The sequence below is a fragment of the Vipera berus genome (assembly GCF_964194415.1).
Source record: "Vipera berus genome assembly, chromosome: 1".
NCBI classification, from domain to species: Eukaryota; Metazoa; Chordata; class Lepidosauria; order Squamata; family Viperidae; genus Vipera; species Vipera berus.
This window is the reverse complement of record NC_138202.1, coordinates 118,991,860-119,016,790: the sequence shown is the minus strand read 5'-3', so window position 1 is coordinate 119,016,790 and position 24,931 is coordinate 118,991,860. Positions and strand designations below refer to the sequence as shown.

Here is a 24,931-nt window from a genome sequence, read left to right as displayed (position 1 = left end):
AGATGCTTCTGGTAATATTTTTTCTGCTTTAAGTCATTCCAATCTTTTACTCCTCTGGTACAGATTTGTAGAAGTTTAAAAGAAAAAAAAACAAGAACTCAGGTTCTGTTTAACTGTGGGACTTCTCTTTATAACTTTTGCTTTTCAGCATAAACCAGAAAAATGTCCAAAGCCTTGTATCAGACAGTTAAAATATGTAATATAAAGCAACTCAATGCAGACAGTAAGGTAAATAGGCTACTATGCTTCTCCAAGCTCATAACTGCAAATTTAATAACAATCTTCCAATCCAAGTTAGTGGACTGTCTAGATCAGGGATAGGCAACCTTGGCTCTTTTATGACTTGTGGACTTCATCTCCCAGAATTCCTGAGCCAGCATGGCTCAGCTTGGAAATCTCTCCCTTTCCCCTCAGCATGGCTGGCTCAGGAATTCTGGGAGTTGAAGTCCACGAGTCATAAAAGAGCCAAGGTTGCCTACCTCTAGTCTAGATGGTGTGAAAACTGTGACACATGAGAGACAAGGATAAGTGCAATGGTGAGGGGAAGAAGATAGCAATATTGAGGAACATTTATGTATATATGGCTTTATTCAACAAATTACATGCTGTCTATTATGAAAAGGCAATTGCATCGAATGTGCTTCATTACAGTATGAACACTTGTTTTCTTCCATGGAAATGTATGTAGAGAGGCATACACCCTTCTTGTTCTGTTCTTAAAGCCATATCTTCATAATGCATTTCCAAGGACTGGAGATATCCTCTATCAGCAGTTTCTGTGTGGGTGGGAGAAATTAAGGTGGAATATTGGAAACTTTTAAAAGAGATAGAGTATAAAATCTTGCATTGTGTATATGAGTGTGAGTGTTTGTATAAATGGGAGGAGGGCAGAAGGGAAACTAGAGTGAGATTTAAAATTATTGAGGACTATGAAGAGGTTTCCCTTCTCCCTTAGATTACTTTAAGCAAAATCAAGGATCAGGGAAGAGCATTACCAATCCTACTGGTTGCTGGAGCATACTTCGCTAATTAGGCCCCGAAAAGATTCCTCTACAAAAGAAACTTTATCAAATTTACACACTTGCTGGGGTTTTTTTATTCATTAGAGCAGACATGTCAAACTTAAGGCCCGGGGGCCAGATCTGGCCCATGAAGTGGTTTCATGCAGCCCGCAAAGCCATCCTGGAAACAGTGAGGGAACGGCCCCCACTGCCTTGGCCCTGGCCCAGAGATCCTCCTCCTGCCAGAGACCTTCAGATCTGTCCCACTCCTGCCCAGGCCCCCATAGGCACCCTTGATGCGAATGATGTAGAGTTGGCCACACCCACACAGTAGGCCATATGCACTTTAGCCACTCCCACCCAGGCCACACCCACCCAGCCCCCTGAGGGCAACCGCAATGCTGATGCGGCCCTCAATGAAATTGAGTTTGACACCCCTGCATTAGAGGGTCGATTTTAAGGTATATTTAGCAATATGGAAGAATTGCTAGAATTCTATTAATAATCTACAGACCACATTATATTTAAGAGATTCTTTGTTAAGACTTCATACGTTTTTCTGAAATGTGGGCACTTTTGTTCATTTACTCGAAAATAAAGTAAAAGAGATATTTATTGGGAGCCCAGTTCTCTTCCAAACACTTTTTTCACAGCATATTTTACATCCTTATTCCTCAGGCTGTAGATCAATGGATTCAACAGGGGTATTATTACTGTGTAAAACACAGATGCTGTTTTGTCAGTTTCAAGGGAATAGCTAGAACTGGGCCGGAAGTACATGAAGAGAATAGTTCCATGATATATGGACACTGCTGTGAGATGGGATGCACAGGTAGAAAAAGCTTTATGCCTCCCCTCTGTGGAATGAATCCTTAGAACTGCAGTAATAATGAATACATAAGAGGTAATAATGATCATCAAGGTGCTCATTTCAAACAAGCTGCCAAAAATGAATATCAGCATCTCATTCAAAGAGACGTCATTGCAAGCCAGTTTCAGAAGGGGGGTGACATCACAGAAAAAGTGATTGATACTGCTGGAGCCACAAAAGGACAACCTTAACAAACCACCAGTTTGAATCATAGAGTTCACAACTCCCGCAAAATATGAGCCAGCTATCAATCCTGTACAGAGCCTCTTAGTCATCACCGAAGTGTAGAGCAAAGGGTTGCAGATGGCCACATAGCGATCATATGCCATTGCAGCCAATAGGAAGAACTCTGTAGTGGCAAATATTGCAAAGAAATAATACTGTGCAATACAGGAAGCATATGATATCGTTTTCTTTTCCACTAGGAAGGTCATCAGCATTATAGGTGTGATGGTGGTGGAATAACAGGCATCTAAAAAGGACAGGCTGCTAATAAAGAAGTACATGGGGGTATGCAACTGGGGAACAACCCAAATTAATAAAACCATCCCAAGATTCCCCAGCAGAGTAGCAATGTAGATGATTAAAAATGTTGCAAAGAGCAATGGCCACATTTCAAGATGTTCTGTGAGTCCAAAAAGAACGAAGTTGGTCACCAAAGTGTAATTTGTTCCAGATGTTAGCTTCATTCCCTTTTTCCTTTGTGGAAAAACAACAAAAATGTTTCTTTAAAAACACAGATTACAGAACTCTGAGCAGGTAGCTTCAATTTTCCCTTTCTCCTGAACATAGGATTCGTGATGAGAGAGTGTTTGATACACTAGATGAATTTGGGCAGAGAAAGGAGATTGTTGTTTTTCTCTCTTTACTTCTTTGCTATATCTTCATTCTGCTTGCAAAAAGAGGAATCTCATTGTTTTGAAGAGGACATCTCTGAGAGAACATTTTAATTTTGATCCTGTCAACAACAGTCAAGAGGACAATGCAATTATTTTAATTTTAGGTTTATTTTGCCTGTAACATATACCCTAAATGTTTTTTAAATTTATTTTCCAATAAATAGATTTATTGAAGAATATTTTACTGACAATGAGATTGTTTGAACTGCCCTATTTTGTTTCAAAAGTTTAAAGTGATCACACAATGATTTTTGCAGATATTATAAATATGTGTTCATACAGCTGGCTTGATTTACAGGACTGAATGTGTGATATATAGTATTTTTGTCATTGGAGATAATGGTTTAGGATTTCCTGTCTAAGCAGGGAGTTGGACTAGAAGACCTCCAAAGTCCCTTCTAACTCTGTTATTCTATTGTCATTAAAAATTCCCTGGATTGGAAAAACAATGCCCATGAAGTTCCTCCAGTACATGTGATGAAACACATAATGTTCCATGTGGACTTTATCAATTGCCTTCATACCTAACTCTGTGAAAGAACACCAGTTTCCTCAAATCTGTGAGGTGATCATCTCACTAAAACCATAGAGAGCAGTGCTCAAAATATATTATGGTATAGAAAGATGAACTGCCCTGAAACAAAAAAATGTTATAAGTGACATTTTTCAAGATCAAAGTTTTTCTTTGGTAGTTTGTCAGGGGTTAGCTTAAGCACATAGGCAGTTACAGAAGAAGGGGTGGGGGTGGGGGAGTTTAAACTTCTTAGAATCACCTGCAGCTGGAATGTAGGTTTTGAAAGAAAGAAGTGTCAAATAAGCCAAAGCAGATAGACAAAGAAGTGTGTGTGTTTGTGTGTGTTTTCTTCTAGGTCAGGGGTAGGCAACCTCGGCTCTTTTATGACTCATGGACTTCAACTCCCAGAATTCCTGAGCCAGCTTGGCTGGCTCAGGAATTCTGGGAGTTGAAGTCCATGAGTCATAAAAGAGCCGAGCTTGCCTACCCCTGTTCTAGGTCCTAGGAGGTGCTGCTGGAGTGTGAGGTAACAGGATAGAAGATGGAAGGGAGAAAGCAGTGGCTGAGAGAAAACCATAAACCAGACCATCCCCAGCCAAAAGACGCAGAGATTGGGAAGATGCTTATGGAACCAGGAACCAGAGGAGGAATCTGCAAAGAGAGAGCCAAAAGGAGAATACAGCCAAAGATTGTAGATGGTGGAAAGCAAATACACCAGGGGATTCAGGTGCTGGAACTGGACCAAGCAAGTAAAGAAGGATAAACCTTGCTATAGTTATAGTTAGGCAGACAGGAGAAGTTTCTAGCATTCTTAAGGTTTAGGGTGGAAGGGAGAAACTAGCAGCTAAAAGTTTTGTATTACCAAGTAAAAGAGTTGAGGTTTGACTCATTTAGTTAAAATTCTTTTAAGTATCCCTTCAATTTAGACTTCATTAGTGCACATACTTAGGTATACACTTGATTCTCCCTCTGCCTCCCTCCCTCTTTTTCTCTCTTACACACACACACACACACACACACACACACTTATGTCTAGAACTATTGTAATATCTAAAATTACATAGCAATAAACAGCACTGTATTCACTTGTTAACGATGTGTATGTCCATACTCAATCTGTGATGGAAGAAATCTAGGTTTCTCTGGAAATATTAATATTTCTATTATTGCAAGTATTAATACCAAGTTATCAAATCAAAGAAAGCTGTATGTTTGGTAATGTGTGGAAAATCTTGCAGGTATAATATTTATAATATCTTGTGTGAGTGGGGTTTTGGGGGCATGTGTGGTGGGGGAATAATTAGATATAAAGATTTGACTAACATGCTATGTGTGTTAGCCAAGTGACATCATAAAATTACATCTACTTGAGGAAATATAAACATAGTTAAGAAAAGAGAGATGAGCTTGAAAACACATATACATTTTCTTGTGATCTTCAAAAGCAATCAAACTGAATCCTGTCTTATCTGAGACATTTGCACCATTTGCGAGTTCTAAACAGAATCAGCTTGCTCATCTCCAACTATTTATTTTTGCATTATGTAATATCCCCATTACTTTTGCAATCCAATATTTATTTAGAAACTTTTATGGTGCGTATATTATATAAAATAATCCTCAGCAGCTCACATTAATATTACATAAAAAAAAGAATAAATAAAACCAATCAACCCTATGACACCACATATCTCAAGCACAGAATCAGATCACATAGACTCCTCCTGCTCTTACATTTCCTGGGCTAACTAGGCCAAAGCCTGGGTGATGAGGCAGGTCTTTTCAGCACTCTGAAATGCTAGGGCTGGAGTACCTTGGAATCCCAGTGTGTAAACGTCAAGACACAAATGTTCAGGCTCAAATTATCCTACTTTGGGCACATGATGTGAAGATCCAGCTCTCTAGAGAAGGCTCTAATGCTGAGAAAGATGGAAGGAAAGGAAAGAAGAGAACAATCAGCAGTAAAGTGGATGGACTCAGTTACAGCGGTGATAGATGCACTGTTGGAAGACCTAAAGGAAGAAATTAGGATATGTCATCATTAACAAATGCGTGGTTACATTGACTTCATGGCATATTAACAATAATTATCAATAGACAAAAGGAGTTCTTAATCGAAAATGAAGCCATACATGGCAGCTGGGCTCTCTTCCAAGCTATTTCTTTCCTTCTGTGAATATGGAAATATGAATATAGAAGTATTCATTTAGGGGTCTCTCTTGCCTACCCTAAGTGGAAAAGAAATCAAGCCAACTCCAAGGATGTCCTTCATTTGGAAGCTACAGACTCAAATGCACCAATTCAGTTTTGTAGCTGGAGCATGAAAAAATGATGCCCATCTAAATAAGAAGATGACCTTGTCATGGTAATCTGTGGAAGCTTCTTAAAGAATGAATCATATATCTTACATTGTAGGTTTAGTAGATCAGATATTGTAGCAGCCAAATTATTTAGCAGGTTCTTCTGTAGACTACATATGACTAAGAACTTTGAATCTGAATAGATCATTTTATGGGAAATAGTCAATACTGAGTCAAGCTAATAAAAGATGTGTTGCTTACCTTTAAGCAGGAATGTAGTATTTCAAAACTCAAGCAATAAATTGAAGGCTGTGTTTTCTGAAGTATTTATATCAAAGCTTATAAAATGCTCAGTAACATCCCTAAAGCAGGGTAATTAAAGTTCTTCCCAGATGTACATATTTAGAGGATTGTAATTGATCTCAAAGGGACGCGGTGGCTCAGTGGGTTAGGACACTGAGCTTGTCGATCAGAAGGTTGGCGGTTTGGCGGGTTGAATCCCGAGTGCCACGTAACAGAGTGAGCGCCTCTTACTCGTCCTAGCTTCTGCCAACCTAGCAGTTTGAAAGCATGTAAAAATGCAAGTAGAAAAATAGGGACCACTATGGTGGGAAGGTAACAGCGTTCCATGCACCTTTGGCATCTAGTCATGCCATCCACATGACCACGGAGACATCGGGCAAACACTGGCTCTTCGGCTTTGAAACGGAGATGAGCACCGGCCCCTAGAGTTGGAAACGACTAGCACGCATGTGCCGGGGAACCTTTACCTTTACCTTTAATTGATCTCAAAATGATCCTGATTGTTGCATCATATCCTTTTTTTAAAAAAATCTTTCTCTCTTTTTAATGAGAAACAACTCTCTTCGTACATGTTCCTGTGAAGATTCTCAATACTTGATGTTCATATCTGTAAAAAGACAGGCAGGTTTACATGGAAAGAGATAATCTGTGAAATAACAGCCTGTAGGGAGGTTTTATTTGGGGGGGGGGATTGAAAAATAATAACAAGTGCCTGGAAATTAATTGATAGCATCTGGAAAGGAACTACAGTCAATATAGTTGACAGTACACAGGTACAGTATACTGTGTTTCCACGAAAGTAAGACCCGGTCTTATATTATTTTCTTGTAGGCCAGTTTGGGCTCTCCAGTAGTCAGTAAGCATTCCTGATATACTAATTTCAGTGCATCTTCATCATTGTTCTTCAGATATTCTTCCAAAGCCATTTCTTCTTCTTCAACCATCTGATGTACTTGCAGCATTCCATGTCCACCTATTTGCCTTGGTAGATAGAGTCTGTCAATGTCACTGTATGGATGAAGGGCATGATTCATTGTCATTATTTTTCTGGTCTTCCTATCCATTGCTTTTAGTTCTGCTTGAGTCCAGTCCACTATTCCAGCTGTGTATCTAATGACTGGAATTGCCCAGGTGTTGATTGCCTTCATTGTAGTTCCTCCATTGAGTTTGGACTTTAAGATCTTCTTCACTCTCTTGATGTATTCACCTCTAATCTTTTTCTTGACTTCCGTGTGCTTGATGTTGTCAGCTTGAAGGATACCCAAGTATTTGTAGTAATCTTCCTCATCCAGACTCTTAATATTATTTTCGTGGGGCATCTTGATTCCTTCAGTTTTCACAATTTTCCTTGTTTGAGAGTAAGTGTGGCACATTTGTCCAAGCCAAACTCCATTGCAATATCTTGGCTATATATACGGACAGTGTTCAGCAGCGATTCTATTTCAGATGATGTTTTCCCATACAGCTTCAGATCATCCATGTAAAGGAGGTGGGATAATTTGGCAGATGTTTTTGATGTTTGATAGCCATGTCTTGAATTATTCAGTATTGTTGACAGAGCAAACAATGTAATAACAAATAGTAATAGTGATAATGAATCTCCTTGAAATATTCCTCTCTTGATATTAACCTCTCCCAGTCTTTCACCATTGACCTGCAACTGTGTCTTCCATTGTGCCATCGATCTTTGCACAAATTTTCTGATGTTTCTACTGACTCCTGTTATTTCTAGGCACTTGATTATCCAGTCATGTGGCAGAGAGTCAAATGCCTTTTTGTAGTCAATCCATGCCACATTCAGGTTGGTCTTCCTTTTACTGCAGTTTTCCAAGATCATTTTGTCTATTAGCAGTTGATCTTTTGTTCCTCTGTTATTGGGGTGGTTTCCTTTCTGCTTGGGTGGAAAGAGATTGTTTTCAACTAGATGCTATTGTACTGCATCAGCTACCACACCAGTTAGCAATTTGAAAGTTGTTGGTAAGCAGGTAATTGGCCTGTAGTTGCCTGGTGTTGCCCCTTTTGCTGGATTTTTCATTATTAGATAGGTTTTCCCAGTTGTTAGTTACTTTTCAATTTCTCCTCCTTGTAGTATATTGTTGAATTGCTTGGCAATGAGTGGGTATATAACAGTTAGACGTTTCAACCAAAACTCATGCAGTTCATCTTCACCTGGTGCTGACCAATTTTTGATCTTCCTTGCTCTTTTTTCTACCATTTTTGTTGTTATTACGTTCTTTCATTTCAACTTCTGTTTTATTTACATCCAACTTTTTAACCAAGCTGCATCCTTGTTGTGTTTCTTTGTGTTATCCCATATCTGCTTCCAGAACTGCACTGTTTCTTCCTCGTCAGGTACTGACTGATTCATTGCAGTTTCTCCATTGATGGACTGGTAGAAACATTTCTGATTGGATTGAAATTGGAGGTTCTGCCTATAATTTGCAATTCGAGCTTCGTATCTGCTGATTTTCCTGGCTATAGCTGTTATTTGCTGCTTTATTATTTCCAGTGCTTCCTTGATCTTCCTTGTTTCTAAGTGGTATTTCTTGATTGGGTATTCTTTGGTCTTCTTGTTCTTCAGCTTCTTTTCTTTCATCTGTTCTAGCTTGCTTGCATGTGATATTGTTGTTGTTGTTGTTATTTGTTATGATATTATAGTCCATTTTCCTTTAAGTTATCACAGTAGAAAAGTACAAATATTACATTAGGTAATTTAGATGTTTCACATGATTTCTATTCTATCTTCCTTTGTGAGGAGAAGGTGGGGATTCTGTTTTTAACGGTGTATATCCTATGTTGACCACCAGGAAGCAGTATGTGACTAGTTTTGTCCTATTTGGGACACTTCAGCATGTTTGCCTTTAAACTGTGGTCTCCAAAGTTGAGAAGACAAAGAAAGGAGGGATCACTGGTAGCTACAGTATTTGAAGCTGAAACCTAAGAACAGTCAAAAGCTGAATTTATTCTTGCTGAACAAGAGAAAGTGGCAGGGAAATTAACACAAAAAGAAAATTACACGGAGGAGTTTGTCATTTTAATAGCTCCTGCTCATGATTTATAGGCTTTTAAAACTACTGAATTCATACAGATAAAAACTTCAGAGGATGAGACAGAACTGAACATTTTGGTGACAAAGCAGAGATCTGATTTTCTGGTGTAAACATGGAAGTGCTGTCATAGTAAATGATTCACATGAAAAAAATACTGATATCAGCCTGAAAATACTGTTAAACATGGGGAATCAGGGGCTTTTATGCTCCAAAGGACTTTCTCTCTCCCCCACAAGCAATGGACAACTATACTACTTATGTTCAAAGCTTCTGAATTATCTTCAAAACCAATTCTTCACAGAATACTTTGCAGTTCTGTACTCTGGAATTAAAAAGTGTATTAATGATTTGGGGGGTTCATTATGCTACAACATATAGTAATTATCCTGTGTAGAGCAATATATTGTATAACCTTCTAGTTGAGAGAATACTGGGTAAAACATACTGGCTTGAAAGTTTCTAGATGAGAGATCTTCCATTACATAGAATAGCATGAGCACTGTTTTGTATTAAGCTTTATTGCAACACCTAAAGCTGGGTATAAGAGTCACCACCAGGAGGCATTGAACTGTAACTGTTTTGGCGGGAAGCATTTCGGCGGGAAACAGAGGTTCAAACCAATTGGTTGGTTGAGTACCCGGCCAGGTACTGGCCAGGTATATATAAGAGTGCAGGTAGCCCCTATTCCCCAGTACAGTCCCTTCACCTAATAAAGAGCTGCTATGCTGTACTCATCATCTCGGCGTCCTTCCTACTCTCCAGAACCCACTACACAACAGTGGCGACGAGGATGGGATCCTGCTTCTCATTAAAGAGCTGAATTCATGAGGGGACGGCTTTGTGTGCTGGAGGAAAGAGGCATCTTTCTCCCCTCCTTCTACGGCCAGCTAGTCACCTAGCTAGCGGCCTCACATACTCAGAACCAACTGTCTGAGTCAGTGGAGCAGGATCCGAGAATGAGAGGAAGATGCCGAAGGTCGGCCAGCCCAGAGAATTCGACATCCGCCATCCCGAATGATGGCCATCACACCTGGGGCAAGTCAAGAACTATCTCCGGGTGAACCAAATCGCCGAGGATGGCCTAAAAGCGGCGACTGGTGGTACTCCAATGTTGCCATGTCCTAAAAGTGGCAACAAAATTAAGGTGATTACATTAAATTATAAACAGGGATTTGTTACTGTTCCTCATTGCTGAAATACAATTTCCTTGTGCTTTGTGAAAAAAAAGTACCTGGATTTTGAAATGGCTAATAAAAGTTTGAGAAAATATTAGAAACTTCATTCAGTTCTTCAGGACTACTTTTCTACATGTCATTAAGCTCCACCCCAGGAGACACAAAGGGCATTTTAATTATCCTAACTGTACCTTTTTTGAAAGGCAGATCTTTAAAGTTTTTTTTCCTTTCCCAAAGTGGGAATATGTTAGATGGAAAGAAACTCAACATTCTCTTGTCCATCATCAGCAATGAAATTGGATAACCATGCTTCTCATCCGAAAGGTATGATCATTATTCTATGATAAACTAAAAGAGACAGGCTGATGAAGCTTCGAAAGAACTTGCAATCTGCAATGTAAGATTTTGCTGTGACTTTTTTTGCACTCTCTTTTGAAATTTATTATCATAGCACTGCTACACTTTTACATTCTCATTTGATGTTTGCCAAAAGCAACTCAAAAGTGAATTTTAATAAGAATGAAGTGCTAGATTAATCAACTAGCAATGTTGATTTAATTCATGGAACTAAAAGTTTAGTTTTTAGGTACCAGTACATTTCAGTAATTCTTTAAAATGTTAAGGATAAAGGGATTAAATTATGATTTATCCTATAGTGAGCTTCAAGTTGAATTATATTAATTAAATGAAAAATAAGTGGGATAAAATTGAGCTAACAAATAAAGAAAAGCATTTAAAACACCTAGGCATACATGGTTTCTTTTTCTTCTATCATTGCTATGTATTTATTTATTAAACAGGCCACATCTGGAATGTTTTCTTCTTTCATGAAAATGAAAGAAAGTCTATTTTGAAGTACAGCATTAATTATTCACACTATAGGTCTTATTACCTGCACAATACTTTTCATTCTTTGTGTAGTCATAGTATTCTAATAGTTCTTCCCATTTTAAGTCTGAAAAACTGTCTTGTCTGAAACCTTAGCTGAGATCAAATGTGAACCCCAGGCTCCCAAGCCAAGTTGACCTGTTGAACCTGGACTGACTTTTCTCATTTTTTGATGTTAAAAAGATTTCACTTTTTAAATGCATAGTGGTTCAGTAGGAATGTGAATTTGTCTTACTGTCAGAGAATAGAAGGCAGAGGATGTGTGCTCTCCACACATTTGTGCTCTCCACACAAGAGTTGGCTCTGGAAAGGATATATTTGAAAAAGGAGTTGGAAAAAGAGTCCCTAACTTACCAAAATCTACCTTATTGTCGTTGTGTCTTTTTTACAAAAGTATATAAAATAGCTGACAATATTATCAACCTGGAGTGAATGAGCTAAACATTCAACCTGAAAAGTCAAAGCGCAGAGCTCCTCAGGCTGCCTTCTAAATCTTATTCGGGGACTGAGGGAAATTGTACCTCTAATTTGAGTATTAGACAGCCCTTTTGCCTGATTGATTATGTGCCATCAAGTTGCTGTTGACTCTCAGTGATCACATAGATAGAGCTTTTCCATGATTATCTATATCTAACCTGGTCCTTCATCACTCATCATCACTGTAACGGAGTCCATCCATCTTGCTGCTTGTCACCATCTTCTTCTTTTTCCTTCCATCTTTCTTAGCATCTGAGATTTTTACAGAGAAATAGGTCTTCACATAATATGTCCAAAGTAGGATAATTTGAGCCTGGTCATTCGTGTCTCGAGTGAGAACTCTGGGTTGAGGACAGTCTTTTTAGAGGAATCTTATTTAGTAGCAACAGAATGAGTGTGAAAACCTATCACTCTCTACATTGTGTTTTTGATAACCATGTCACAATAATGAATATTGTTGCTTTATCACATTTGATTTGTTAGATGTTTTGGATTTTGTCATTATCATCATCATCTGAATTCTATCTATGTGCAAAATATGCAGCCTATTTTTGTGTGTGTTTGTCCTTCTTCCAATTATTTTATTTTTTATTACTTTAACTTTAAACACAAAATAGTTTTGCACACATAGATATGCATACACAAACTCATCTCTTTTTAGTACTAGTTTAGTTAGGTGCTATCAAATGAAGCCTGGTGACTATTCTTGGAAAACAAGTTTAAAGTTTCAGAAGCCATATGATGTTTGAACCTCCATGTTTCAGAAGAACTCTCCTCTATGAGACTGTGCTAAGGTTCAAAGCTAATGAATCCATGTATATGAATTTGATGCTGGAGAAGATACAAAAGACATGAATGTCTATGATTAGGGTGGCAATATTTAGACAGGGAGACAGATAGAAAAAACTGCAGATCCTCAGTACAAATTTCCCTACCTTTTGATATTCCTTCAGAATGTGAGGAAAAAATTGACAATCTTGGGTCTGGCAAATTTTTGATCCTTTCCATGGAAAGGAAAGGAAGAAGAATCTAAACCAAACAGAAGGTCATCTGAAATACCTTGGGATTTTTTTTCCTTTATTCTCCCCCACAACCAAGTTCTGTTACTGTGTTTTTATAGGAGGGAAAATGAATCAGAAAGGTGTCCAGATTGAATACATTTAGTTCATACCAGCCTTGGTTTAGCATTTTATAGTTACAAATTTCTAAGAAGATGTGATGTGTAATTCTTCCTAAGTTATGTGTAATTCTCATATTCTGTGTTTTAATTTAAAAACAAAAGCAAGTATCCACTCCTTGCCATATTCCATATATGGTGCAAAATAGGCAACTTATTTTCTATGTGCTTGTCCTTCCTTCAATATTTTTAGCCTGTCAACAAAGTCATAGCAATAATTGGCACACGTTCTACCTGGAGAAGGAACTGAAGGAAAGAGTTACTCCTCTTGCAATATGGCATCAGTCTAAGTAACCAATATGCTGTACCATTATGCTGTGGAATACCAATAGGATAAAGATAATGGAGAAACAATGGTTGGTCTAAATTTTCTCCTGAAGGGAAGGAAATATAGTGGAAGAGAAGGGCTTTTGGTTTATTAGATCTAAAGGTTTACTTATTCACTCTGGTCACAGGGTTTCTCAGCAATAGAAAAAGCTGAGCATAGATTTAGATACTGGAGAGAAAGGTGAAGCGAGAATTTGATATAAGATTTTTCTCTACTCTAATCAGGTTGTCTTCAAACGCAAAGGAGACATCCAAGGAATCCTCCACCCCTTTGATGTTACCCCTATTCTGCTTGTTCATATTCATCCTCATCCATATACTAGAGTGGAGGTTCAAGTGCGCTAGAGATCAAGATATAATGAATATACATGAATATATGTGTGTGTGTGTGTGTGTGTGTGTGTTAGAAAAGAATACTCGAACACTGGGATAGAGTCAAAACTAAACAGTTTAATACACCTAGCTTTCATTGCCAACTGCCAACGTCGTCAGAGTAAAATTGCCAGAGATGAGGGAACGCGTTTATATTGCTGGCGTTTTTTGTGCTCTGCTCATAGAGTGTGTCACAGGTCTATTTGCCTCCACTGGCCATATTGTCCTGAGCTGCCTCACACTCATTCTCGCCCATGTGTTCTCAGGTTGAGGGCATTGTGCCCTCCTCATAGAGTGCAAATGTGTCTGGATGCCTGTTGTCAGGGGCAGATCGTGGGCCATTCTTTCTGCCATGATCGGCACTCCCATCATCACACATGCCTCCATGCTAGATGTTTTTGGGGATTCCTTCCCTCCCTTTTTTACCTATTGCAATGCGATGGCGCTGCATCACTGAGGTTTCATCAGTCAAATGGCTGTAAGAGCTCTGGTCACGGAGCACGTGACTGGTCTACCCGCCCCTCGCTCTCCCATATTTGATCCTGGCTTCACAGTACAAGCTGGAATCCACCGCGATTTTAACACTTTCGCTCCCCTCATCTGCTCCACCCGCTGGTTGCATTCATCTCACGGCATGCAGCTGTTCGACGGTGCTGCTGGATCACTCTCCCCACTGGCAGTGCCATCAATTTGCCATGCAGTCGTGTCCCCCAACAACACTCCTGCCGCATGTCTCATCATGATCACGCCAGTCCACCATCCTCTCCCCAATTCTGTAATGGGTTTTGCTCATGTTTCTATCTTCCCACTCACTACGGCACTCTGCTGCTCAATGGGTAAGTGTGTGTGCATATATATATATAAAAGTAAAGGTAAAGGTTCCCCCGCACAGGCGTGCTAGTCGTTTCTGACTCTAGGGGCTGGTGCTCATCTCCGTTTCAAAGCCGAAGAGCCAGAGCTTGTCCGAAGACGTCTCCGTAGTCATCTGGATGGCATGACTAGACACCAAAGGCACACGAAACGCTGTTACCTTCCCACCGTAGTGGTCCCTATTTTTCTACTTGCATTTTTACGTGCTTTCGAACTGCTGGGTTGGCAGAAGCTGGGACGAGTAACAGGCGCTCACTCTGTTACGCAGCACTTGGGATTCGACCCGCCAAACTGCCGACCTTCTGACAATATATATATATATATATATATATATATATATATATATATATATATATATATATATATATATATATATATATATATATACACTCACTAATTTATTAATCTGATTTTATATATATATATAAAATCAGATTAATAAATTAATGAGTAGGCTCTTCACAAGGACAGGGAAGACTCAAGATTCAGAATCTAGTTCTAACATAAGCATAATTTAAGAACTAAGAGGTCCACAGATCATCTAGAACAGAGGTGTCAAACTGCCGGCTCTTGAACCAGTTCATCATACCATTTGCTGGCAATGCAAAAAGTGTCACGTGACATGGCGAGTTTGACACCCATGATCTAGAGTACCAAGTAGTAGTTACAGACAGATGGTGGTTTAATCATTAGCAACCCTCAATTTAAAGATTTAAAAATTTCCAGATTTTAAAGCTACAGCCAATGTCCTATTGTAGATAATCTGCAGTGTCTGCAGTGTTTCTGAAGGGTACAACTTGCAAAGAAAGGAATTTACTTATTTTATTTATTTATATATTCAACTTATTAACTGCCAGTCTCAATCACAAGGTGGCTCTGGGCGGAGTTGCTCTTGAATAAACCTTGTATTGGGTGGTGCTTTACACAGTCATCTTCATTACTTTGGGGGAAGTAATGTAATGTTGTGATGTCATAAGATGAAAATCCCATCCCTCTTATATCAGTATGATATGAATGGATGGGACATTCATTGTGAAGTTATGATACTTATATTGGAATATTAGTGAGTCATTCACTGGTTCCAATTTATGCCGTCGTCATTGACTCTGTTAAAAGTTAAGTCATCTTCAGTCTGTCATTGCTTTCCTGGAAGTGATGGCTTTCTTTTAGTGATAGTTGCTCTCTAGGAATGAAAGGTGCCTCGCATCCATTTGGTACTCAAATAGGGTTCCTCATATCCCAAAGATTCATCAGTAAAAAATCCTTTCAAGGGATGAAATCTTTTTAGTTTGGTCTCAAAGCAGCTGCTATTAATTTTAATAAGTTTCCAAATCATCTTGAAAGAAAAATAGGCCAGAATGGACAGAATAGTCCCAAGGATTAAACAATTTCAGAATTTTCTTTTTTAGAAAAAGCAACAACAACAGTATGTATCGTCCTTTATAAGGTAAAGGTAAAGGTTCCCCCGCACATGCGTGCTAGTCGTTTCCAACTCTAGGGGCTGGTGCTCATCTCTGTTTCAAAGCCAAAGAGCCAGCGCTTGTCCAAGGACGTCTCTGTGGTCATGTGGCCGGCATAACTACACGCCAAAGGCGCACGGAACGCTGTTACCTTCCCACCATAGTGGTCCCTATTTTTCTACTTGCATTTTTACGTGCTTTCGAACTGCTAGGTTGGCAGAAGCTGGGATGAGTAACAGGCGCTCACTCTGTTACGCAGCACTCGGGATTCGACCCGCCAAACTGCCGACCTTCTGATCGACAAGCTCAGCGTCCTAACCCACTGAGCCACCACCTCCCTCTATCGTCCTTTATAGGAACATATTAAAACATGTTAAAATAGCACATTAAACATGTTCAAAACAACAACATAGATGTTCAGATTGTAATGTAAATGCAGTTAAGCATCATTAACACCTTAAACAATTACAACAAAATCACCATTCATGATTTTCGTAACTCAGGGTTTCTTCCTCCTCCTCCTCCTTCTCTTCTTCTTTTTTTTCCAATTCTCTTTTACTTTGTAAATGTTCAGTAATATAGTCAGCCAGTACGGATATAATCATTTATCATATTATTACATCTATTATCTTCTTCTCAATATACCTAATTAACATGTGACACTTAAGACCATTAATGCTACTATGGGAACATTAGAGAAAATTCTTAAATTGATAGATTGAAGCAATTTAATTGAAAGTTTAAAGCGGGTGATTGATTACAGTATTAATTATCTCTTTCAGAAAGTCCCTGAAGTCTGAAGGAAGCAAGTTTTTACAGCAACTGATCAGCTATCCCAGCCTCCACTAGTGGAAACTTCAGAATAAATGAATAAAGAAACCAGAAAAATGGGCAAATGGAACCAAACAACAGTGACTGAGTTTGTTCTTCTTGGTTTCACTGACCATCAAAAGATCAAGGCTGTCTTCTTTGTTCTCTTCTTAGCCATCTATCTAGTCACTTTGGTGGGAAATATTGGTATCATCATATTAATCTGGATCAGCCCATGCCTCCACAGTCCAATGTACTTTTTCCTCAGCAACTTGGCCTTCCTAGACTTCTGTTATTCTTCTGCCATTACACCTAAAATGCTTCTCAGTTTCATAACTGGAAAGAAGGCAATCTCACTGGCAGGATGCATTACACAAATGTATCTATTTGCTTCTTTTGCAGATGCTGAGTGCCTTCTTCTGGCTGCCATGGCATATGACCGCTACATGGCTATTTGTAACCCACTAATTTATCCCATTCTTATGTCCCATCGAGTTTGTTTCGGGTTAGTAGCTGGCTCTTATCTTATTGGTAGTGTAACTTCACTAATTCACACTTATTACACATTTCACTTGTCATTTTGTGGATCCAATGTCATCAATCATTTCTTCTGTGACATCCCTCCACTGTTAGCTCTCTCCTGCTCCAATACTCACATTAATGAAATTCTTCTTTTTGCCTTGTGTGGTTTTATCCAAATGAGCACTTTTTTGTTGATTGTTATCTCCTATACTTATATCATTTGCACTATTGTGAGGATCCATTCAGCTGAAGGCCGCCAGAAGGCCTTTTCAACTTGTACCTCCCACTTGACAGCTGTTGCTTTGTATTATGGAACCCTTCTCTTTACTTATTTGCGACCAAGCTCCAGCTATATCCTGAATACAGACAAAATAATCTCTGTTTTTTATACTGTGGTTTTTCCCATGCTAAACCCCTTGATCTATACCTTGAGAAATGAAGAAGTAAAGGATACCTTCAATAAATTATTGCAAAGAAAACTGATTGCCCTCAGAAGGATTAGATTTTTTCAGTGTTTTCACTAGCAAAAATGCCACTTGTAGACTTGAAGCTGGGAATACACATATACACAAACCCCTGTGATTACATTTCATTGACTTAATTTCAACTGCATTCATTTTACTTCATATAAAACCTTTTGTTCAATTAGTGGTCTTCAAATATTTAGTGGCTGTATGCAATAAAGTACTTTTATATGGGGATTCATAAATCACTTAAGATGGAGAACTTTTATTTTGAAATTTGAAATAGATGCATGAGTGAAAGAGTTATGGATCACTGCCATAAAGCTTCATCTTGTGTAGATAAATTCTATATTGGAGCTTTTTAAGAAGAGACTGGACAGCCATTTGTCTGAAATGATATAGGGTTTCCTGCCTGAGAAGGGGGTTGGACTAGATGACCTCCAAGGTCCTTCCAACTTCTTCTTCTTCTTATGATGATGATGATGTGTTGAAGTAGTATGTGAGGCCTCACCAATGCCTGATCAACTGTGTTTCACTTTCTGCCCTCATTTGGTACTTCCAGTAATTAGGAGAGGCTTCTTTGCATTTTGTCATTAATTTTGGCTACTGGAACTGGTAGATGAGTACTCAGCAATGTGAAAAGCCTCAAACAGGCTAATTCTATCAGTTCTTCTATAATGTAAGGATGACCTTGGGAGACAGGAGGAAGAGCTCAGACAAGGCAAAAGCCATGAAAAATCTCAAATCACAGAAGGAAAAGGGATCTCAGAAGATCTCAGAAAGGAACCTCTCTAGTTTTCAGGAATGTGAAAATAAAGGGGAGAGAGAGGCTTTCAGACTTGCAAGATTCTGTTACAATAAAGGTAATATTAGTACACAAGATTTGTGTTTCTTGTTCACATTAGTTTGAAGAGCTGACATGTTCCACCTTGACCAGGTGGATTACATTATATCTGTAGCACAAAGCTCAGGTTAAAACCATTTACAGAAGCCTATTTTTCCTTTGATTTATTTATTTAATCCCATTTATATCCCGCCCTTCTCCGAAGACTCAGGGCAGCTTACAATCTAAAGCACAAATCAATGTGCTTAGCAATAGCCTTCATTCTATGTATATGCCTGCTTATTAGGGCTTCCCCCCCCCCAAGTGGCATTATTACAAGGTCAGCTTATTGCCCCCAACAATCTGGGTCCTCATTTTACCTACCTCGGAAGGTTGGAAAGCTGAGTCAACCTTGAGCCTGGTGGGATGCGAACCTGCACTAATTGCAGGCAGCTGGTGTTACTTAAGGAGGCATTAGCCCACTGCTCCACCAAGGCTCTTTGCTTAGGTCAAAGATACAAAAACTATGTGGTGACCACATTTTCTTCCATACCACTTTGGACAATATTTAGGTCAAAAATAGTGAAGCTATCTTTGTTCCTCTACCTATACTTCACTTGATTAACTACTGTTTTAAGATAGCTGGTGATAGCATATTGTATTTTCTTTAGAAAACATTGCCATTGTCCCATTATAGAGCATAAGCAGATATGGATGAAATTAGTATGACGATTTAAAAGAACACAAGAAGTAGAAGCAGATGCTAACAGGCTGTATTCAAGAAATGTGATTGAGCAAGTCAAGTCAGTGAACTGGAAGCAAGTAATCTAAACCTAGCAGCAAAGATCAACATGGCTTTTCTCTCAGTTTTAGTTATTTCTGCTTCATGTCAGAATCCATTTATATCACATTTCAAAATGTATAGGTAGAACATTGGGCTTATTCTGGGGATTCTGCCATCTCTCCGAGGGGGGGGGAGAGGATGGTTACTTAAGGCGATCTTCAAACAACAGGGAAACGTTTGAACTGGGGGAAGGAGGGGGAGAGACAGATCTGGATCGCATCTTCATTTACAACTGAAAAGGAAAGCAATAACCATAAAAACAAGGAGAGTTCCCTTTCCCATGGAAGGGCCTGACACCTAAGCAAATGATGGGAGCCTGACCAAATGGATGAGGGGAGGGGCTGAAATGGGAATGCTTTATATAGGATTGAAATGTAACTTTGTTAGATTCCGTCTTGTATTGCCACAATCGATTCCATCCTAGTAAACATTTTCCTTTTGGACTAAACTTGCATCCAAGAGTTCTTATTTCCTAAGATATGGATTGAGGTGAGTCCTGACACTTCATTCTCCAGAGTTGCCTTCCAGTGTGACCTGATGTTCATTATAGATTAACCAATCATGTGGATTTACAAGTAAGGATTTAATTTTAAGTAGTGTGCTATTCCCAAGGAAATTTCCTTATCATGTGTGCTGTTTTAATATTTTGCATTTTCTTTGTCTTTTGTTGTATGAACTGAGTTAAGCTTGACACTAGTACAGGGGTGTCAAACTCAATTTCATTGAGGGCCGCATCAGCATTGTGGTTGCCCTCAGGGGGCCGGGTGGGTGTGGCCTGGGTGGGCGTGGCCTGCTGGGTGGGCATGGCTAGAGTGCGTATGGCCTACTGGGTGGGCGTGGCCAGCTCTACATCGTTCGCATCAAGGGTGCCTATGGGGGCCTGGGCAGGAGTGGGAGAGATCTGGGGGTCTCTGGCAGAAGGAGGGTCTCTGGGCCAGGGCCAAGGTAGTGGGGGCCATTCCCTCACTGTTTCCAGGATGGCTTCGCGGGCCACATGAAACCACTTCGTGGGCCGGATCTGGCCCCCGGGCCTTGTGTTTGACATGTCTGCACTAGTACATTTAAGTACATTTTAAAAATCGCAACAAACTGAGTATCCTATTTCTCAGCTTTCTGTTCTAAAATGTTTTGTGTTTTCAGCCTCAAGTCTCACAATTTAAATTGAGCTTAGTTAATATGATCTCAGAACTGAGCCTACATGTTGCGATGAGCGACCGGTCAGGGTTCTGGCTTCAACTCTTAGAGCCCCTTAACAGGGGTGGGAATTTAGAGGGACCCTCGCAAAGGTGGACACCTTGAATAAGGAAGGATCTTGCCCTTTACCCCCGACCCAGTATGCCGGAAGTTCCAACGGTCATACTTGGGAACTGCGGGTAGTTTCAGAAGCAAAGTCCTAGGACAGACTGAGACACCAACACAAGTTTGCTCAAGGTGAGAGCACAGAGTGCTCGGGGAAGATGTTATGCCCCCGAATACCTCTGGACACTCTCTCTTTATTAGGCTGTTTCATTTGGGAGGGGTGAAGTACACATGAGGAATTAACATAAAGGAAAACATAACTCATTGCATACATCTGCTAATGAACATATGTGAGGTCAAAGGAAACAATAAAACATAGTTTATGCTAACAGAGAACTGATAATGAAGAGGGTAAAGGTTATTACAGGAAACAATAAAGCATAGCTTATCATATTACAGAGAATACAAGGGTTGTCATAACTTGAAAGTCATGACTTGAAACATAACTTGAAACATAACTTGAAACATAGACAATTATAAAAGACAAGTCTTTGTTATAAATGAAGCAAGGAGCAAAGGTTTATCACAGGAATGCAGACTTAAATGGGGGAAGGCAGAGGCCCCATCTTGAAGCAAGGACAACTTCAGGAGACAGGAAAACTATATACTGGGCAATTTAAATGAAACAAGTCTTTGTTGTATACACATGTGAATCAGAGACAGGAATGTGGTTGTAAATAAGAAAAGAGTTTTATCACCAGAGGCAGAGATGGAATGTAGGAATGTGGCCTTACAATTGCAGATCAGGTAGAAGTGCTAAACTGAATGCAGGAATGTGACTTAACGATTGCTAATTGGGGAAAAGGCAGAAGTGTTTCAAAGAAGGTCTTTTGCAGGCAGAGGAAAGCAGATTTTACACTGGCAGAAATATTATCACTAGAGACAGGAAGGGAGAATTCTGTGATTTTTTAATATAGGAATAAAAAAGGTCTTTTGTAGGTCTGGGATATCTACAACTCCTCTTTTTCTGTTTTTTAAAGCCAATTACTGAGAAGGCCCCTCAAAATCCAGAACTTTCTCTTCTAGGATACTTACGCGGGAAAAAGAGAAATCCTTCGATACCTCCTGAGCCTGCGCCAGTGTTCCTTTCAAAGAGTGTTGGTGTGAGGGTGCGTCAGTCTCTGGGTCAGAAGTGAATTCTAAAAGAGGATGTTTGTATTCACTGTCAACAGTGTGTTTCATCAACAGAATGTCATCGCTAATGCTGCTCAGCCTTCGTTGTAGAAAATCTAAAAGTTTACCCATAATACATGGGCCAATTGCGCATACAAGTAGTAATAAAATTAAAGGACCAGCTATAGCTGAAAAAAGGGTGGTCAGCCAGGGAGAAAAGTTAAACATTCCTTGATACCAAGTATGATGCTGGGAGCGTTCCCCTTCTCTGTCTTTCAATCGTTTGTTTAATTCTGCCATGGAGTCAAGCACAGTCAAAGAAATACTGTTAGTAATACTTCTGATAAAAATAGGCAAGACACAAGGTAAAATAATACATCCTAATACAATCATACTAATAAAAGCTACAATAGCTTGTAAACCAGGTACTTTGAGAAACCAGGAGCTAAGTAATTCCTGAAAGTTGAAACCATTTCAAGTTTGGACAGGAACATGAGCTACAGAGTTCACATAGATGATGATGGTAGACTCGTTGTTAACAACAGGTTGTTCCTTCTGGGTCCATGCGATGGGCAAAAACAGTGTGAAAGGAGTCATTTTTGACTGGAAGCAATGTCAAAGGTGTGAGAGGCGGCAAGACTTTGACGTCTGGGGTAAGCTTTCAGATGGAATTGTGTTTTAGCAGCATCAGTCAGTGGTGTTAGAGCTGAAAAAAGTCACAAACCATGCTGTCATCTTTAATGGGTTCTGCAGTTGTGTTTGTGGAGGCATGATATGGGTGAACGTAGCGACCTGGGATCCACAGTACTTTGTCTGGCAGTTGAGCAACTGCGTAGCCTCTTCCCCAAGTGATAAGGTCTGCAGGGCCTTTCCAAGTTAGGTCTGGAAGTTGGCGATACCAAACCTGTGGCTTAGGGGGATCTGAAGAAGAAGAAGAAGAAGAAAAATGCTGCTCTGCAGCTGTGGTTAAGGGATAGCCAGTGAAGTTTGAAAAGTTTAGAGTGTAGAGGCAAAGGTTAAGACTTTCTCGCATTGCTGGGAGGTTGGGGTTTCGTTTTCCCCTGTTCTGATTTTTATAGTGATCTAAAGCATGTTTCAAGGTTTGGTTAACCCATTCCACCAAGGCTTGGCCTTGGCTATTATATGGAATTCCAAATTTGTGTGTGATTTGCCAATGATGACAAAATTCTGCCATGGCTTGACTGCTGTAGGCAGGGCCATTATCTGTTTTGAGTTCTTTTGGACATCCCAGCACTGCAAAGGTCCGAATACAATGATTAATGACATGTTTGGTGGCTTCTCCCCTTTGGGGGGTAGCCATGATGAATCCTGAAAAAGTATCAATTGAAACATGAAAATAAACTGCTTCTGCAAAGCTTTGGAATTTTGATGAAAATATGAATGACTTTTCCAGGGGGTGAGGGGTTGCAAAGAACAGGCTGAAGGTCCGGAGGCAGCCTGATCTGCAACATTGTTTCCCACTTGCAAAAAACCTGGAAAAGGCTGATGACTACGAATGTGAGCAATAAAAATAGGATGTTGGTGTTCAAAAAGCAAATTTTGCAAGGTTAAAAAAAGTTGTAACAAATCTGGTTGAATGGATGGGGATAGATAAGATCCATAAATCACTTGAATTGTGTGATAAACATAGGTTGAAAGGAAAAAAATTTGACAAGCAAAAATTGAAGCAGCCAGTTCAGTTTTTTGAGCTGACCGCTGGGGTGTTGTTTACTTGGTTAGTGCGAACAATTTGCATTGCAAACGATAATGGGTGGTGGGTGGCAAGAAACCTTGCCATGCCAATAAGCTAAGGAAAATTGCACTTCACTTGAGGTTTGAAAAAATGATTCCCAAATTTGCAAAGACATAAAAATCAATTGAGCTAATTGTGCTTCTCTGGTTAAAACAGAAACTTTGGGCGTATGGGATAAATGAATCTACTCCAAAATTTTCAATTGGTTAAACAATAGCAACATTCGACTCCCATCATGCAACATCTACCTCTCACTTTCTACTACTTCCCATGTTTCTCCCTATAGTACATTCTTGTTCCTTCAGTATTCTAAGGCTTGTGTTCACAAATCCGTGCAAACCAACTTAAAAACCACTTTTCTGTTTCTCCCTTCTCTTTTCCATTCATTCACTGCCCTTCTGCCATTCTGGCCTAACTTCTGTCTTTTTTGCTTCCAGCTTCTATCAACTTGTGCATGAGGCAACTGTGTCTCTTAGCTATTAATCAATCCTTTACATTAATCATATTTGGAGTCAGTGTATATGTTCCTCCTTTCCTGTATTAACAATCTCAGAGCCTGTTGTAAGGTATAAAATTCACAGGTTAGTGCTGATTAAGGGAGGGAAATTTTCCCAGATATCACCTTCTATCAATGTGTCCTGCACACAGACACAAAAACATCAAAAACAAAAAAAACAAAAACAAAAAACAACTCCACAAAAAGATCAGAGTAATTTCTTTTGGGTGATGTTTAACTAAAACTCAAAGAATTCCAAAAACTTCTTTTGGGTGATGTTTAACTAAAACTCAAAGAATTTCAAAAACTTCTCCAACAAAGAATCTCTCCTCTTTCGAGTAAAAAAAATTGCAAGCTGAAACTGCAAGAGTGGGCATCAAGTTTCACATCCACCACCCTTTCTCAGACTGGAATTCTAAGCAGAGAAAAAAAAATGGTTAAAAGGACCAGCCACCCCCCCTTCTTCTGGCTGTCTCTCCCTTTCTCACTCTTAAAGTAACACAGCAGGGTTGGGGGGGGGGGTAAAAGAAACTTTACAAAAATCTCACCACCAAAAAAAAATAAATAAAAATAGTTTGCTCTCCTTTACATGCATTTACTCTCACACATAAACAAGATATTGTGATAGTCAAAACCATGTTAGCTTACCTATACTTATTAAAAATCCTTGCACATAGTTGATCAATTCATGATGCAAGGGTGGATTGGTGAACCTCCGGCTGCTGGTGGTGGCAAAAAATTAACAAGATAACAAGATGACAAATCTTCCTCATAAGGAGGGGGAGGTGGAGAAACTGAAAAGGCTTAATGAAAAAGAGAATCATTAAGAGGAAAAGAAATGTCCCAGAGGCATGAGCCATAAGCATAGAGTGAACAAAAGGTGCCTCTTGAGTGAGGAGAGAGATTTGGAGAAGGAGGAGGAGGGAAGGGGGGAGGGGGGGGTTTAGAAATAGCAACAAGCCTAGAGGCTTTTTCCTCTTTGCCGAGAGCAGAAAGAGAGACAGGCACAGCAGGGCAAAAATAAAAGGCAGAAGGAAGATTCTCCGGAGGCAGAGCAGAGGGGGGGACATGCACAGCAATAGGAGGAAGTTTCTCTGATTTTTCATAGGGGGGGGTGGCAAGG

General features: G+C 39.5%; 2 protein-coding genes across 2 annotated transcripts; one reads left to right on the top strand and one right to left on the bottom strand.

Moving 5' to 3' along the window:
* Positions 1–1,613: 1,613 nt before the first annotated feature.
* On the bottom strand, positions 1,614–2,561 carry LOC308660254 (olfactory receptor 5J3-like; the record flags this gene model as incomplete). Its single annotated transcript, XM_081314511.1, has 1 exon — positions 1,614–2,561. The coding sequence occupies one exon, from the start codon at positions 2,559–2,561 to the stop codon at positions 1,614–1,616; it is 948 nt and encodes a 315-aa protein (XP_081170637.1).
* A 13,989-nt stretch (positions 2,562–16,550) lies between these two features.
* On the top strand, positions 16,551–17,540 carry LOC308660028 (olfactory receptor 5AR1-like; the record flags this gene model as incomplete). Its single annotated transcript, XM_081314235.1, has 1 exon — positions 16,551–17,540. One exon carries the CDS (start codon positions 16,551–16,553, stop codon positions 17,538–17,540), a length of 990 nt encoding a protein of 329 aa, XP_081170361.1.
* Between the last annotated feature and the right edge of the window lie 7,391 nt (positions 17,541–24,931).